The 12,218-nt window shown below is 51.7% G+C and overlaps 4 protein-coding genes across 4 annotated transcripts; 1 reads left to right on the top strand and 3 right to left on the bottom strand.

The window, feature by feature from the left end:
* Positions 1–1,268: 1,268 nt before the first annotated feature.
* On the bottom strand, positions 1,269–3,050 carry N0V96_001311 (uncharacterized protein; the record flags this gene model as incomplete). Its single annotated transcript, XM_053192047.1, has 5 exons — positions 1,269–1,517; positions 1,571–2,149; positions 2,209–2,658; positions 2,715–2,721; positions 2,779–3,050. 5 exons carry the CDS (start codon positions 3,048–3,050, stop codon positions 1,269–1,271), a joined length of 1,557 nt encoding a protein of 518 aa, XP_053050655.1.
* Positions 3,051–6,966: 3,916 nt separating this feature from the next.
* N0V96_001310 (uncharacterized protein) lies at positions 6,967–8,124 on the top strand (the record flags this gene model as incomplete). The annotated part of the gene is made up of 1 exon (XM_065756203.1): positions 6,967–8,124. The coding sequence occupies one exon, from the start codon at positions 6,967–6,969 to the stop codon at positions 8,122–8,124; it is 1,158 nt and encodes a 385-aa protein (XP_065615443.1).
* A 264-nt stretch (positions 8,125–8,388) lies between these two features.
* Positions 8,389–10,298, bottom strand: N0V96_001309 (uncharacterized protein; the record flags this gene model as incomplete). The annotated part of the gene is made up of 3 exons (XM_053192049.1): positions 8,389–9,087; positions 9,142–9,992; positions 10,049–10,298. The coding sequence occupies 3 exons, from the start codon at positions 10,296–10,298 to the stop codon at positions 8,389–8,391; spliced, it is 1,800 nt and encodes a 599-aa protein (XP_053050657.1).
* Positions 10,299–10,868: 570 nt separating this feature from the next.
* On the bottom strand, positions 10,869–11,459 carry N0V96_001308 (uncharacterized protein; the record flags this gene model as incomplete). The annotated part of the gene is made up of 1 exon (XM_053192050.1): positions 10,869–11,459. The coding sequence occupies one exon, from the start codon at positions 11,457–11,459 to the stop codon at positions 10,869–10,871; it is 591 nt and encodes a 196-aa protein (XP_053050658.1).
* Positions 11,460–12,218: the final 759 nt, after the last annotated feature.

Below are 12,218 nucleotides of genomic sequence, written 5' to 3'. Positions count from 1 at the left end.
TTACTGCATAGTACCATGACACCTTGCACAATCACGAGCATCTTGTATGATAGTGTTAGCTGTCATTTGTGGCTCTTGATGGCGGGGCAACTTTGAACTCACTGAAGACCACATGAACACGGAGTCGTCGAGTTCCCATGCTCTCAAGAGGTAGCCCCTGATGCAAACCCGAACGACCATAAAAATGGCAACCAATGCGATAAACATTGAGATAATACCGACGACCAACGGCTGCCTTGTATCACTTGACAAGGATGCTCCTCCTGATGGTATAGTTGTGTTGCTCATGTTGGAGCCGCAGCCGAGAACAAACCTAGCAAAGCGAGAGTCCAGTACCTATCTATTGCTGAGTCGATATAGATTGTGGGAACGGAGTCGTAGATCTATCCCTCTTTCATGAAATCAGCGGCATTCCGGAAAGACCCCTGAGTCGGGTGGAAGTATTCATGCTCACACCCATGAGTTTGGGTGTTGTCGACATATGGGGACCGTGATTCAGAAATCAAGATAAAAGAGGAGATCAGGGACAATTTTCTTAAAGCGAGCCCCCCAACTTGAGGACCGGTGCCGGTGAGTTGCCGTTATGTGTCGGGCTGGCCGCATTTGGTGCCGGATTTGTCTTGGACTGATGCGGCCGCCGCGAACCGCCGCATCTCTCTAATCCTAACCCGCATGCGGCTTCTGGAACGCCATCCAGACACCGTCAATCAAGGCAAGCACTTACTATTTGTATTCTGTTGGGTCCATTCTTCGTCGATACCCGAAGAGTGTGAATTGGCATGCGCCGCTTCTTTGTTACCGATCGAAGCTCTTGCGTAGCGCACCACGTTTCATTCGGCTCTACATGCGGACCAGTATCTTGGCCTTGGGGGCCAACAATCATGACACAGCGCTTGTTCCTTTGATGAGGTCAACCGCTTCCATCACGACATGGACTGGTAGACTACTAGGACCACCGCCGCCAAGCCACATCGTCTTTTTCCGCGGCTCATAGTCAGTCTCGGGAAGGCGACAATGACGATCTGAGTGGTGATTTAAGTGCTGGCACGTATTTCAAAGAAATTGGCTTTTCTGTGCCCAGTCGTCAAGTACAATCTCTCAGTATATTACTAGTACGTTCTTGTTGTCCTACCTATGTAGGATATGCGTCTAATGCTTTGTGAATCATGACCCATGCCGGATGGCACCTTTAGTATGCCGTAGAATGCTAACCCCTTACGCCGTGCTCTTCAAATAACACATCATCTTCCCGGATAGCTGTAGAAAATCTACAAAGTTGGCTTGAATCTGCCTCTGATCCGCTCGCCGAACATGTAAAATACGAGGGGGATAGGAATGAGAGCGACCGAGATGAACGCCAGCAAACTGTTACCCCATCCAAGTCCGAGGGCATTATACATCTCCAACCCTCCAAGAGGAAGGAGGGCGCCGGCCAAGGATCGAAGAACAGCTAGTGCGGCAGTAACGGAAGCCGCATATCGGGGGTACGTGTCGAGGAGGTAGTTCTGAATGCACATCTGTTTTTCCATGTCAGCGAACGCCTTCAATTCGATATACATTGGCGACTTACCATAACACCCATGAGTCCGGTGGCGAAGATGACAACTCCAAGCATGGGAACGATGAAGTGAACCCCCTTCTCAGTTGTCCATCCGTAGATGAAGAGACCGATGGGGAGAACCACGCCACAAGGCATAGTAAGTACCGGTGTAAGACGGGCTTCGGGCCTGTGAACGAGTCCCTTCTTCTTGTTTCTGATGACGATGAAGTCGGTGAGTGCGCCAAAGGTGCCGACACCAATCATCATACCGATGCCGGCGGGAAGGAAGGTGAGACCGATGGTTCCTTCATCGAAGCCGTATTGGTCTCTGTAGACGAAAGAGAAGGTTGTGATGAGCAGGTAAAGGATACCGTATGTGATGGCGACGTAAAGAGCCATAAGAGTGACGATCGGCGTTACGAAGAGGAGCTTCACAGGTCGGACGATGGCGTGCTGGAACTTTTGCTTCGTGGTTTGGCCATCATCAAGCTTACTTCTGAGGTTCGTATTGCCGGTTTCCTTGCGGAGCCTGGCTACCTTGCGTTCGAGAATAAGAGGGGCGAAGGTCTCCTTCATCATGAACCAGGAGAGAGGAATGAAAATACCACCCTACAGCATGGTCAGATTCCGTGCGTTGCTTAGCTCAAGTTTCTTGGAGGAATACATACCACAATAGTCACTAGCCAGTACACCCATCTCCATCCAGCAGCCTTGATCAAGTAGCCTCCGGCAACGGGACCAATGCAAGGGCCGAGAAGGGGTCCTAAAGCCCAAGCAGACATGGCACGACCTCTCTGCTCTATTGGCATGATATCCGCAATACTGCCACTTCCAATAGTGACTGGCACGGCACCAGCCAAACCCATAAGGAAACGGAATGCCATCATCATAGCCATGTTCTGGGAGAGAGCAGTACCGACGGTGAAGATGGTGAAGAGGATGTTGCCGTAGATGTAAAGCCGTGCGCGACCAAAGACCTCACTCATCGGAGCGATGATGAGGGGGCCAAAAGCAAAGCCGAGGATGTAAACTGAGACGACGAATGTTGCTACTGTGGCCGAGGTCTCGTGGAATTCAACCATGATTTTGGGAATACCGGGGGCGAACATTGAGGATCCCTGCGAACAAAGTCAGTAATTAGCCAGCTTGAAAATTCCCTTCCAGGACAGCTTACAAGTGGTCTATTGAGGTTAGCTGATGGGCTTCGTCTTCGAGTTCTGGGCTAGAGACGGACTTACGTTACAAAGGTCAACATCGAAATGGTAGCGATGTTGAACCACTTTTTCTTCATGGGCCAATTTTGAGGGTTTTCAGGGTCGTCGGGTCCGTCCCAATCGACGACGTTCTGGTCCTGATCCGCCTCCTTGTCCGCATCATGTGTGTTTTCCTCTGGCTCCTGGCGAGACTCGGGTCTGATGGTTGCGCCTTCGAGATCCGAGGCGTTGGGGCTGATTCCTTTCTCAACATCCACATCTCTTTGAGCAGTGTCCGCGGACTTGAGATCCGCCATGGTGTGCTTTGATCTGAAAGTCCTAGGCCTGTGTGTTGGTATTGCGTCTAAATCGATTGTGTAAGTCGTTTGCTGTGTGTTGGTTTCCGGGAGAACAGTCCGGCGGAGTCGATATTTGTATGGTATGTAGAAACAAGAAATTCTTGGCTTGAGCCTCAAGACTAAAGCTGAAAAATTCAACGGGAAGACGGTTACATTATATTCGTTGCGGGAGACCTAGAATCGCATAGCAACCCTGGGCATTCGAGAAAGGGTTCAGCTCCGATTGCACAAAGTTGTGCCAAAGCTGGACCATGCGCCGCACTAGTTCGTTGGTTTCCCCATCAGCACACCATGAATTAAGAATCCGAAAGCGAGATACCCTGATAATGCGATCGCGAGCCATCCAGCGATTGGACGACACTGATGGGCGCAGGGATCATACCCCCTTCAACATTAGACGGCCTGGAACCATTTGATGAACAGAGGCGGCACTGACATGGCAGGACACGGGGCATTGCGTATTGATGGTTCGTTCTGGCGCAGAATTTTCCTCGCTTTCTCGTTCCAACTGTGGCTTACCAACGTGTCGGTGTCATTCCAGCCTGATCGCTGTCAGGAGGCCGAGCGCTTCTGTCAAAATAATAAGACGATCGAGCTTGGGTTACTGGGAACTGCCTAGACTACCGGTGATTATTCTACTCCCTAAATCCGGGAGGATGGTAGCCTCGACATCTAAGTCCCTATGTCCGTATCGGCAAGAAGCACAGAGATAGTCATCGTGAAATGAATTCTAGTGCCGAGCCAGTAAAGAGCCACGTGTATGACGGATCACGAATTCAGTACGGAACACAAGCTAACAAGTGCCTAACGCCCACGATGCCTCAGAATGGCACAGGCGCACGACCACGTCGAGCTCTCTCCTTATTAGGCTGTTGTGGCACATGTGAAGCGTCTTCAGTCGTTGACTGTCTTCGAAAAAGTATGCATGCTTTTCCCAAAGAATCCACGCTGTTTGTCTTCTTAGTCTGCGGGATAGGTCATTCGGGGCCGGTGTTGCATAAGTCAACCGGAGCATGCATAACTCCCGCCGGAAGGTGGCGCTCCCGCCGGCCAGGCCCCTGTGGGGAAATCAACACTTTAAAATTGGCATTCTTATCCCCATCCCCCCGAAGTAGGACGCGGATCCTGCCGCAGCGCGGACTCTTACAAGAGCCCGCTCTTTTGAATACCGTTCTCTGTCCAAGGTAGAAGCTGCAACTCGATAGCGAATGAGATCGGAGGGGTTTTTACCTTATTTGTCTGTTATATGACCCCAGCTGTCGGAATTGGGGTCACAATCCGGCCAAGCTTTAATCCTGTCCCAGCTTGCCAGGAGGCACCTTACTGAGTGGTAACACAGAGGCTCGACCTGAATACGCGGACTGCCAATGTTATACGAGGAAGAGGCACTGAAACCAGTCAATCACACTTTTGAATCCACGTACCCTACAAATATCTGAGCTGGCGGCCTTTTACAGTACTCCGTCTGGCGTATTTACGTCTAAATGTTTCTCTTAAATCCGTACCATCTTCTTGAAAGATCTATCGAACTGTTGCAAACCACCGAAGTGCGTCTTAGCAGTGTTCTGCTTCCAAAGTGATGAAAGTTAGCCAACTACTGAGTATTGATCACGGTTGAACGGTTAGCAGCATAAGCAGCACTATCTTTCTTATTATGGCTGTTCGCACATGTCATTTCTATACGTAGCCGATTCCTGCGGCAGAAACTACGGTTTGTCGCACATCATTGCTTGATTACATTCGGATTCGGGGCCAAGCCCCGAGTTTTCTGTGCCCCAAGTTGAATGCGACAGCCGTAGCCTTGGGTGCGGAGCTGGAAGAAAACGGCTTCCTCCGCTTCCTTCTCTTAGCGGCGCCAGAGAAGTTTTTAAGGCGGCCCCTAATATCGAGTTGTCCAAGGAGAATGTCGATCCTCGATTGGGCGTAGATCCTCCCGGTATCAAGCATAAATAAGTAAACTTTGTGGATATCCCGGCGTCGCTTTCGTATAGCTAAACTGGTCACAGATTGCTTGCTGTGACTTCCTATTTTGTATTCCCCCATTACTAAAAGTGGCACCTAGTCGTGAAATACAGTCAAAAACTTCATATCTATCACATGCAATCATCTCTTTCTCAATTTCCATCACCCGTTCCCCTGTCTACAACGGGCTACTCCTTTGGGACCCCATTCTCGCGCCCTTGCCCAAGACGGACTACTCCTTTCCACACCCGACCGTCTTGAATTCGATCTTTAAGACTCTATGGTTCTATCACAATGAATATGTGTCTCCCTTGCCAGAACCACGGAGTCTCAACGACGGAGCGAACCGAGGTTGCGATGTTATGAACTCATGTTTTGAATTAAACCTTGAAGTCTCGTAGCCTTTCATCTCTCTAGGATCTCCACGCCAGCTTGATCATATTCTTCCTACTGGGCCATATCTCCTACGTTCATAATACGCACGTCGCCACAGGCATTCTCTTGACACGGCCCTTGAATTGCTGGCTGTCTGCGTTGCCTTGATCGTCTGGTTTGCTGATTCTATGACACTGTTATTCCTGGGGTTTCTGAGCTGGAGTTAGGCCTGCATTGAGTCTCGACATTATCACACTGTCCAGTACCTTGCAAGAGTAAGTGTGTCACCCCAGGCGATGGCGATTGTTCTGCTCGGGATGTCGTAATCTGAACATATCACCTCCTGCAGCCGCATCAGACTTTCCTTGTGGAGATTCATGAATGATGTAGCTCATGCAAAAGAGCAGGATACTGCTAGTGCAGCACTGACACCAGCCAATCTGTTTCTCATCAATAGCAGCTGGTATATACGGCTGAGAAAGCGTTCATCTGGGTGATCTACAGTGTTACCCGTTCTATCTACGGGATATGTTCCCGTAAGGTATCTTTTCCCAGACCCTCGGAAGCGCTCTGGCCTCTAATGAATAAGTCTCTTTCGCTGGCAAGTATTTCCGAAGTTGCGACCAAGATTAATAATGTCGACGAATGAAAAGTAAGGCTCCGGCTGGTCAATCGCTTTGCCAGAACAGATGACTGGAGGTCTTGATGTTATACCAGTCATCATGAGATCAATCATGGGATTAACAACCTCGCCGCTCATGACTAGAGTAACATTCGTCGATTGTGAAGACGTATTGGTAAATTTGAGTATTTCCGACGTTCTGAAAATTGGTATCACAGTTATGATATCTTATGCAAAATGGTTCAACCTAGTAATGGCTTTAATGAAGTACCTCAGAGGCCTTGTGCCATTTCATGTTCAAGAACCACATTCACCATAGGTGTAGGACGTTCTGAAAGCAATCGGAAATGACTATGGAAAGGTTTCAAGGGTGTGTAACGTAACTGCAACCATAGCCTCGTTAGAAAATAGTGCGGTCTACAGCTGCTTTCCAAGATGCGATGAATAAGCACAAGGTAGTTGAGTGAAATTATTGATAGATCTTACACAAAGATGAGATAGGAGACGAAAGTAAATCCGAAAGCACCATTGTGAACCAGTCGAAAACTTCTATGAGTTGATTCAATAAAATTGTTTAGTTGATGATGATCAAACAACTGAAGGATGAGTTGAAAGAGCAAGCCCAATTTTATTCAGCGAGTGGATCGTGAATGCTGCTGAAAGGAAATGCCAATGCATGGCACAGGGTAGGATCGGCCTGTCGAGCCGGGCCGGGGTGATCCCTAGCTGTCGCCCAAAGCTACGTAATGACTTGCATTAGCGAATCTTCAGTGGGCATGCCCGCCACGCTGCGGCCCTGTCAGTGACCTCGCGCCTTCCCTCCACTGGCGACGGATTCTGACAGAAACATCACCACTTGACGCCCTCGATCTCAACTCCCACGCCGCGTCGCCGCGAAACGATGAACGCGTCCACATGTCCCCCAACACGTCCGAAAAGTCGACAAGCCCAGCCGAGGTAGCATTTGCCAATGAAGCCGAGCCATTCGTTCCGAAACCCTTGATCAGCGACCTGTTGCGCACCCGCTACTGCATCCCTGGTTCCGTCTTCCTTGTTGAAGACGTCGAGTCGCTCCCCGTGCCACGGTCGAAGCGATGGAGGGCCATAAGACTAATGCTGGGGGACGGTGAGCTCTGTATACAGGCTCTCCTACGGGGAGAGATGCATCGTTTCCTGGACACCGGAGCTGTCCGCGTCGGCTGCTACGTCCGCTTGGGGGAATTCTCGATTCGTTTACAGGATCTCGTCAGGCATGGCGATCGCTCTGGAGGGACACGGCATATGGTATACTTGGTGGTCCATGACCTAGTCACCGTTGGATGGCATAGGGCTCTTACAGAACCCGACCCAATACCCCCAGAACATGAAGTTGAGGACGAGGTCGTCTCCGATAGCGATGTGGAATCCGTCGCAACTCCGACAAAGCCACGACAACCAAGACCGATCTCGATACCCATATCGACCCAACGCCCGAGACCACAACGCACGCTTTCGATCGGGGCACCCGAGGCAAACGCAGAGGCCGACGATGAAGATGAAGACAGTTTCGAGGTTATGCAAGTATCGGAGACAAAGGCAACTCAACGTAGGGTGCAGGCCAAGTACAAGGGAGGTCCTGTGGCTTTGCCACGCGACTGGACAGACCCGAACACGCCCCTAAAGCTAACCTCTTTACGATCCATCCCGAACTTGCCCTACAAACAAAACTGGTCTGTCAATGTCCTCGCAGTCGTCGCCTCACTATCCGAAATCGAGCCGTCCCACATGCCGCCGCATCATACACAACGAACTGCTCGACTAGTCGACCCGAGCACTAGCAAGCAAGTTATCTTGACTGTTTTCCTCGATGCTGAGGCCTTCACCCCTAAGATTGGGAGCGTTGTACTCCTCGTCGGTGTCAAGAATCACCGATTTGATGGTGGTTGCCTTAAGAAATATGTTAGCGACAAGCCCAACCCCGGTAGCAGGTGGTGGTATGAGGAGCCAAGGCAATTTAACTGGTGTGACGTGGACGGGCTGAAGCAATGGTGGGAGCAGTCGGGCTCACAAGGAGTCGGATTCGACGGCTCATGACTCGGGAGAAATACGCTCAATCCATACACATGATTCCGACTGACACGTACATGGACGTCAAGAATGTCAAAGTCGTGGTACCGGTTTCAGACGCTGCTTTGTATGACCTGGACTAGCTACTGACTTGGGCTGTAGATGAGCCCGATGTATCTGCTGCATGAGGGTTGGCATTGCATGAGGATTGGGAATGCCAATATGGAGGCAGTTTCAAAAAGAACTCAGGAATTGCTTGTCTATCGCTCGCCGAAAAGTCTCTCTCGCCGTCTATTCCACGCCCCAGGCACCGAGAACGTTCCGTCCACCTCCGTTCGTGCCCTTGTCGCTGAGCGCCTCAAGCCGCTTTACCCGATTTACAAGCAGACCAACGCAAATCGGTCCTATGATTGTGCACAAAGTGATGGCCCACGTCACGATCAAGAACATCTCCGAAGGTTGATCGGGTGCGCCTGACCCGCCGCTGAAGATGCCGGTGCTTTCGGCTAGTGCAGAGATCAAGTAGCCAATTTCACCACGAGCGACCATTGAGAAGGCGAGGATGCAGGCCGGATACACGGAAACGGGCATCTCCGGCTTGGGGGAGGCATTTTTCGGAGTTTTTCCGGGTTGTTGCGAGTCGAGCGGTTGAGGCGGCACCTCTTCCGTTTGACCATCTTGCGCACCTCGCCGCTGCTCCTGGTCCTGTTGTGGCTGCTTTGGCGGGGAAGTCTGGTTGTTATTTGCTCCCGAATCTGATGCTGTCGCGGCACACTGTGTCCCGGGTGCGAGTTTCTTCGACTGCTGCCTACCTACACCTGATAACTTCTTGGTGATTCGCTGCACGGCATGGAGCGGACTGGCAAAAGATAGCAGCCAAACACCACACATCAGCTTGCCAGCCATCATCAAGATGGTGTAGACTATTCCACGCCAAACAATGGGACCGGAAAACATTCTCGTTATCGGTACGGAGAAGCCGATGGATGCCTATCTGGATTAGTATCCCGTTTCAATACACGGATATTTACCATGGGGACTTACGAAGAAGAAAGGCTTCAGCACGTGCTCGACGGCCTTGTTGTAGTAATGCTCGTAGATCTCAATGCCAGTGTTATAGGTATCCGATTCGCCATTACTTGGCACCGGAGCAGCTGCAGATGGATTCTCGAAACTGGATTGCCCTGGATCATTTACAGAGACAGCTTTCTGGTTGTCTGAAGCAGATGCGAGTTGGACCACGGATGCTTTCTGCTTGCCCTTTCCGCGAGATATGAGATGAGGCACCTCGCTGTCCCACCAACTGATGGTGGCGCCCGCGACATATGCCGCAAGCAAGGTCGACGTCCCAGCGAAGGCCCCTCCCATTATGAGCCCAAATAGCCAGCACGTATGGATGACGAGAGCAGTCTGACGCATACGAAGAAGCTGATCAATTCTTGACCCAGGGTTCTTCTCTCTTATCGTGTTCAGGCGCAATGTGACTGGCCCTACAACGAGCTTGCACACCGCCGGTACAACGGTCGCGAAAGCCAACGAGACAAGAATCGGTCGAACCACCGTCATGGCGTTGAAGTCGCTGCTGCCGCCGCCACCGAGATTGGACACGACCTGGACCACGATGAGGCCGACAACGTCATCCATCATGGCAGCGCTAGTCAACACGACTCCCATGCGGGTGGTCGTGAGGCCGCTCGTGCCCAGGACCGTAAAAGCTGTCCCTAGACTGGTCGAGCAGAGCGCTGCTCCCGCGGCGAAGGCCTGCAGCGGTGTCGCGCCGATCAAAGAGCTCAGGGTGAAGGAGAGGCCCATGGGGACGGCGATGCCAGTGACGGCGACGCCAATTGAGAGTAGAAGATTGGCTTTGAGGGACTTGAAAGACGTGGATAGACCTCCTGTAGACAAAGAATTAAATCCATAGTGCTCGGATACTGCAAGAGATGGACCTTACCTTCATATACAATCAGAATCAAGCCGAGATATCCTAGTTGCACCATCGAGTGCTCCAATTCTTCAGAGAGCCATTTTGCACCTGGCGTTCCCCATGCGATACCAAGAAATACCTGACCAATGAGACCACAGTAGACGGGCCTGTCGAGGCCGTAATTTACGGTATTGAGGAGCAGGAGGAAGCCGGAGAGGATGGCGACGGTGGTGATGGACGGCTCATGATAGGCCAGCGAGGATTCTATTGCTGACATTTTGATTAGGGGTATCTTGAGAGGCAGAGAGACGTTGAAACTTAGAGAACAGCCATATCACGTATGACAGCTGAAATTAGTTTTTCTTTGTTAAATGACCGTTGAATATCAGCGCGGGATTTACTGTTGAAGATAGTTGTAGTCTGGAAATTGACGCAGATCTTGGCGATGGTTATCAGACTTTCCCCCTTTGCTGACTCATGAGCAACTCTCGGCGCATGACGTCACATGATCCCAAGAAAGCACAAGAGCGTCGTATTTCGCTAATGTTTCTTCGTAATTCAAGTTGTCACGCAAAATTGCAACGGAAACTCATGGTTGTTGGTTGACTATTTTCAACTTTCGAACAGACTGTTCCAGCCAGGTATATTATAAAAATGAGTAGCAACGCAAAAACACACACATCTCGCACCTGAGATATGCCAAATGCCAAAACTCCAAGGCTAGACCCGCTGCCAGCTGCCAAAGTCTCGTGTTATCCAGCCACGGTACGCATCCCAAAATGTCTCCCCCTAACAAACTCCACAGGCCATCTTGCTTGGTTCAGCCACGCCCAACTTCAGGACCAGATTAGCGCAAAGGCGCCCGGGGGCTCTTTTCAGAAAACAGGGTCCCACTCCGCTTAACCTTCTTTCCTTTCCCCTTCCCCTTGCCACCGGCCGGAGGCGGCGTACCGGGAGCAGTAGCGTTCTGTCCCGGGGCCGGAATCGCGCCGCCGCGGTTGAGGCACGAGTCGTTGTCCGGGTTGGCGACGTTGATGGGCACCTGCAGGACCTGTCCGATCTCGATAAAATCCGGGTTGGGGATGTTGTTGAGCTTAGCGATGTTGCAAATGCCCGAGTTGAGGAGGCGCGCGATCTGGCCGAGGGTGTCGCCTTGGATCACGGTCAGGGTGACGGTGCGGTTGGCGTTGTTGACTGCGCCGCCGCCGCCGGGCGGGGCGGCGGCCGGGTTGCTTGTTAGAGGCGGAGGCGGCGTTGCTTGTCTCCTTGTTGGGGGCGGCTCGGAGCGTGTTGGTTCGGAGCGGGAGAAGAGGAGGTGGGAGAGGCTGCGGGTGATGAGGCCTTTTGGGTCGACTTGGGCGTCTGGTTTGATGATTGGGTTGGCTTGCGCGATGCTGGCGAGGCCGGCCAGGGCGAGGTAAAGGATTGAAGAGCGCATTGTGACGGTGGATGCTTTATTGGTGACTGAAGTCGACGTATAGAAAGAGAGATACAGTTGAGTAGTTGATAGAGCTTTGACAGACTGTTCGTCGACTGAATGAGTGGCAGGTTCGACGGCAAGCACAGGAACCTTGGTCTTTGAGGTGTGGGATACCGCGGGGATATATGGCGACTGAAAGAGCGTCTGGTCTGGAAGTTGGAACAGGGAGACTGTGGTCAGAAAAAGAATGGCTTGGCCTTGAAAGAACTGAGACGATCCCCCTCCCCTCGTCTGTCAAGTCAACTTTATATCAGAGATTATACTGTTCCTCCAAGGTATGCCACCTTCTCTGAAAGTCGCCGGACGGCTTGGAGCCAGGTCCGTCAGTATGCAAGGTTGGATGCGATTGGCCAGAGGGCGGGAGTTCGAGGTTGAACTGCCCATCCCGGCATGCTGCCAGATCCACCTCAATGTAACCTGCTTAACAGACACTAAGCCCTGCCGCCCGCCCTACGATGTGTCCCATGGATTCGGTATGGGCGGAAGTCGGCGGGCAGAAGTCGGGTTGCAAAGCGCGGGAGCGTTGGCTTCAACGCTGCGGAGGGGTGAGGGAGTTCCATACAAAGACCGCCCGCGAACGCCGAAGACAGTAGCCAAAAGCTAAAAATATGGGGGGGGGGGGGATCTTGGAGAGATGCGCGTCGTAGTAGCGGAGAGAAGACATGCTGAAACGGCAGCCCAGTGCTTCGACAGTGCTGCGGCCGACAGTTGAGTCAG

The sequence above is a fragment of the Colletotrichum fioriniae genome, assembly GCF_027942845.1.
Source record: "Colletotrichum fioriniae strain IMI 355084 chromosome Unknown scaffold_1, whole genome shotgun sequence".
NCBI lineage: Eukaryota > Fungi > Ascomycota > Sordariomycetes > Glomerellales > Glomerellaceae > Colletotrichum > Colletotrichum fioriniae.
Note: the sequence above shows the minus strand (reverse complement) of the source record. Positions and strands in the feature narration are given on the sequence as shown.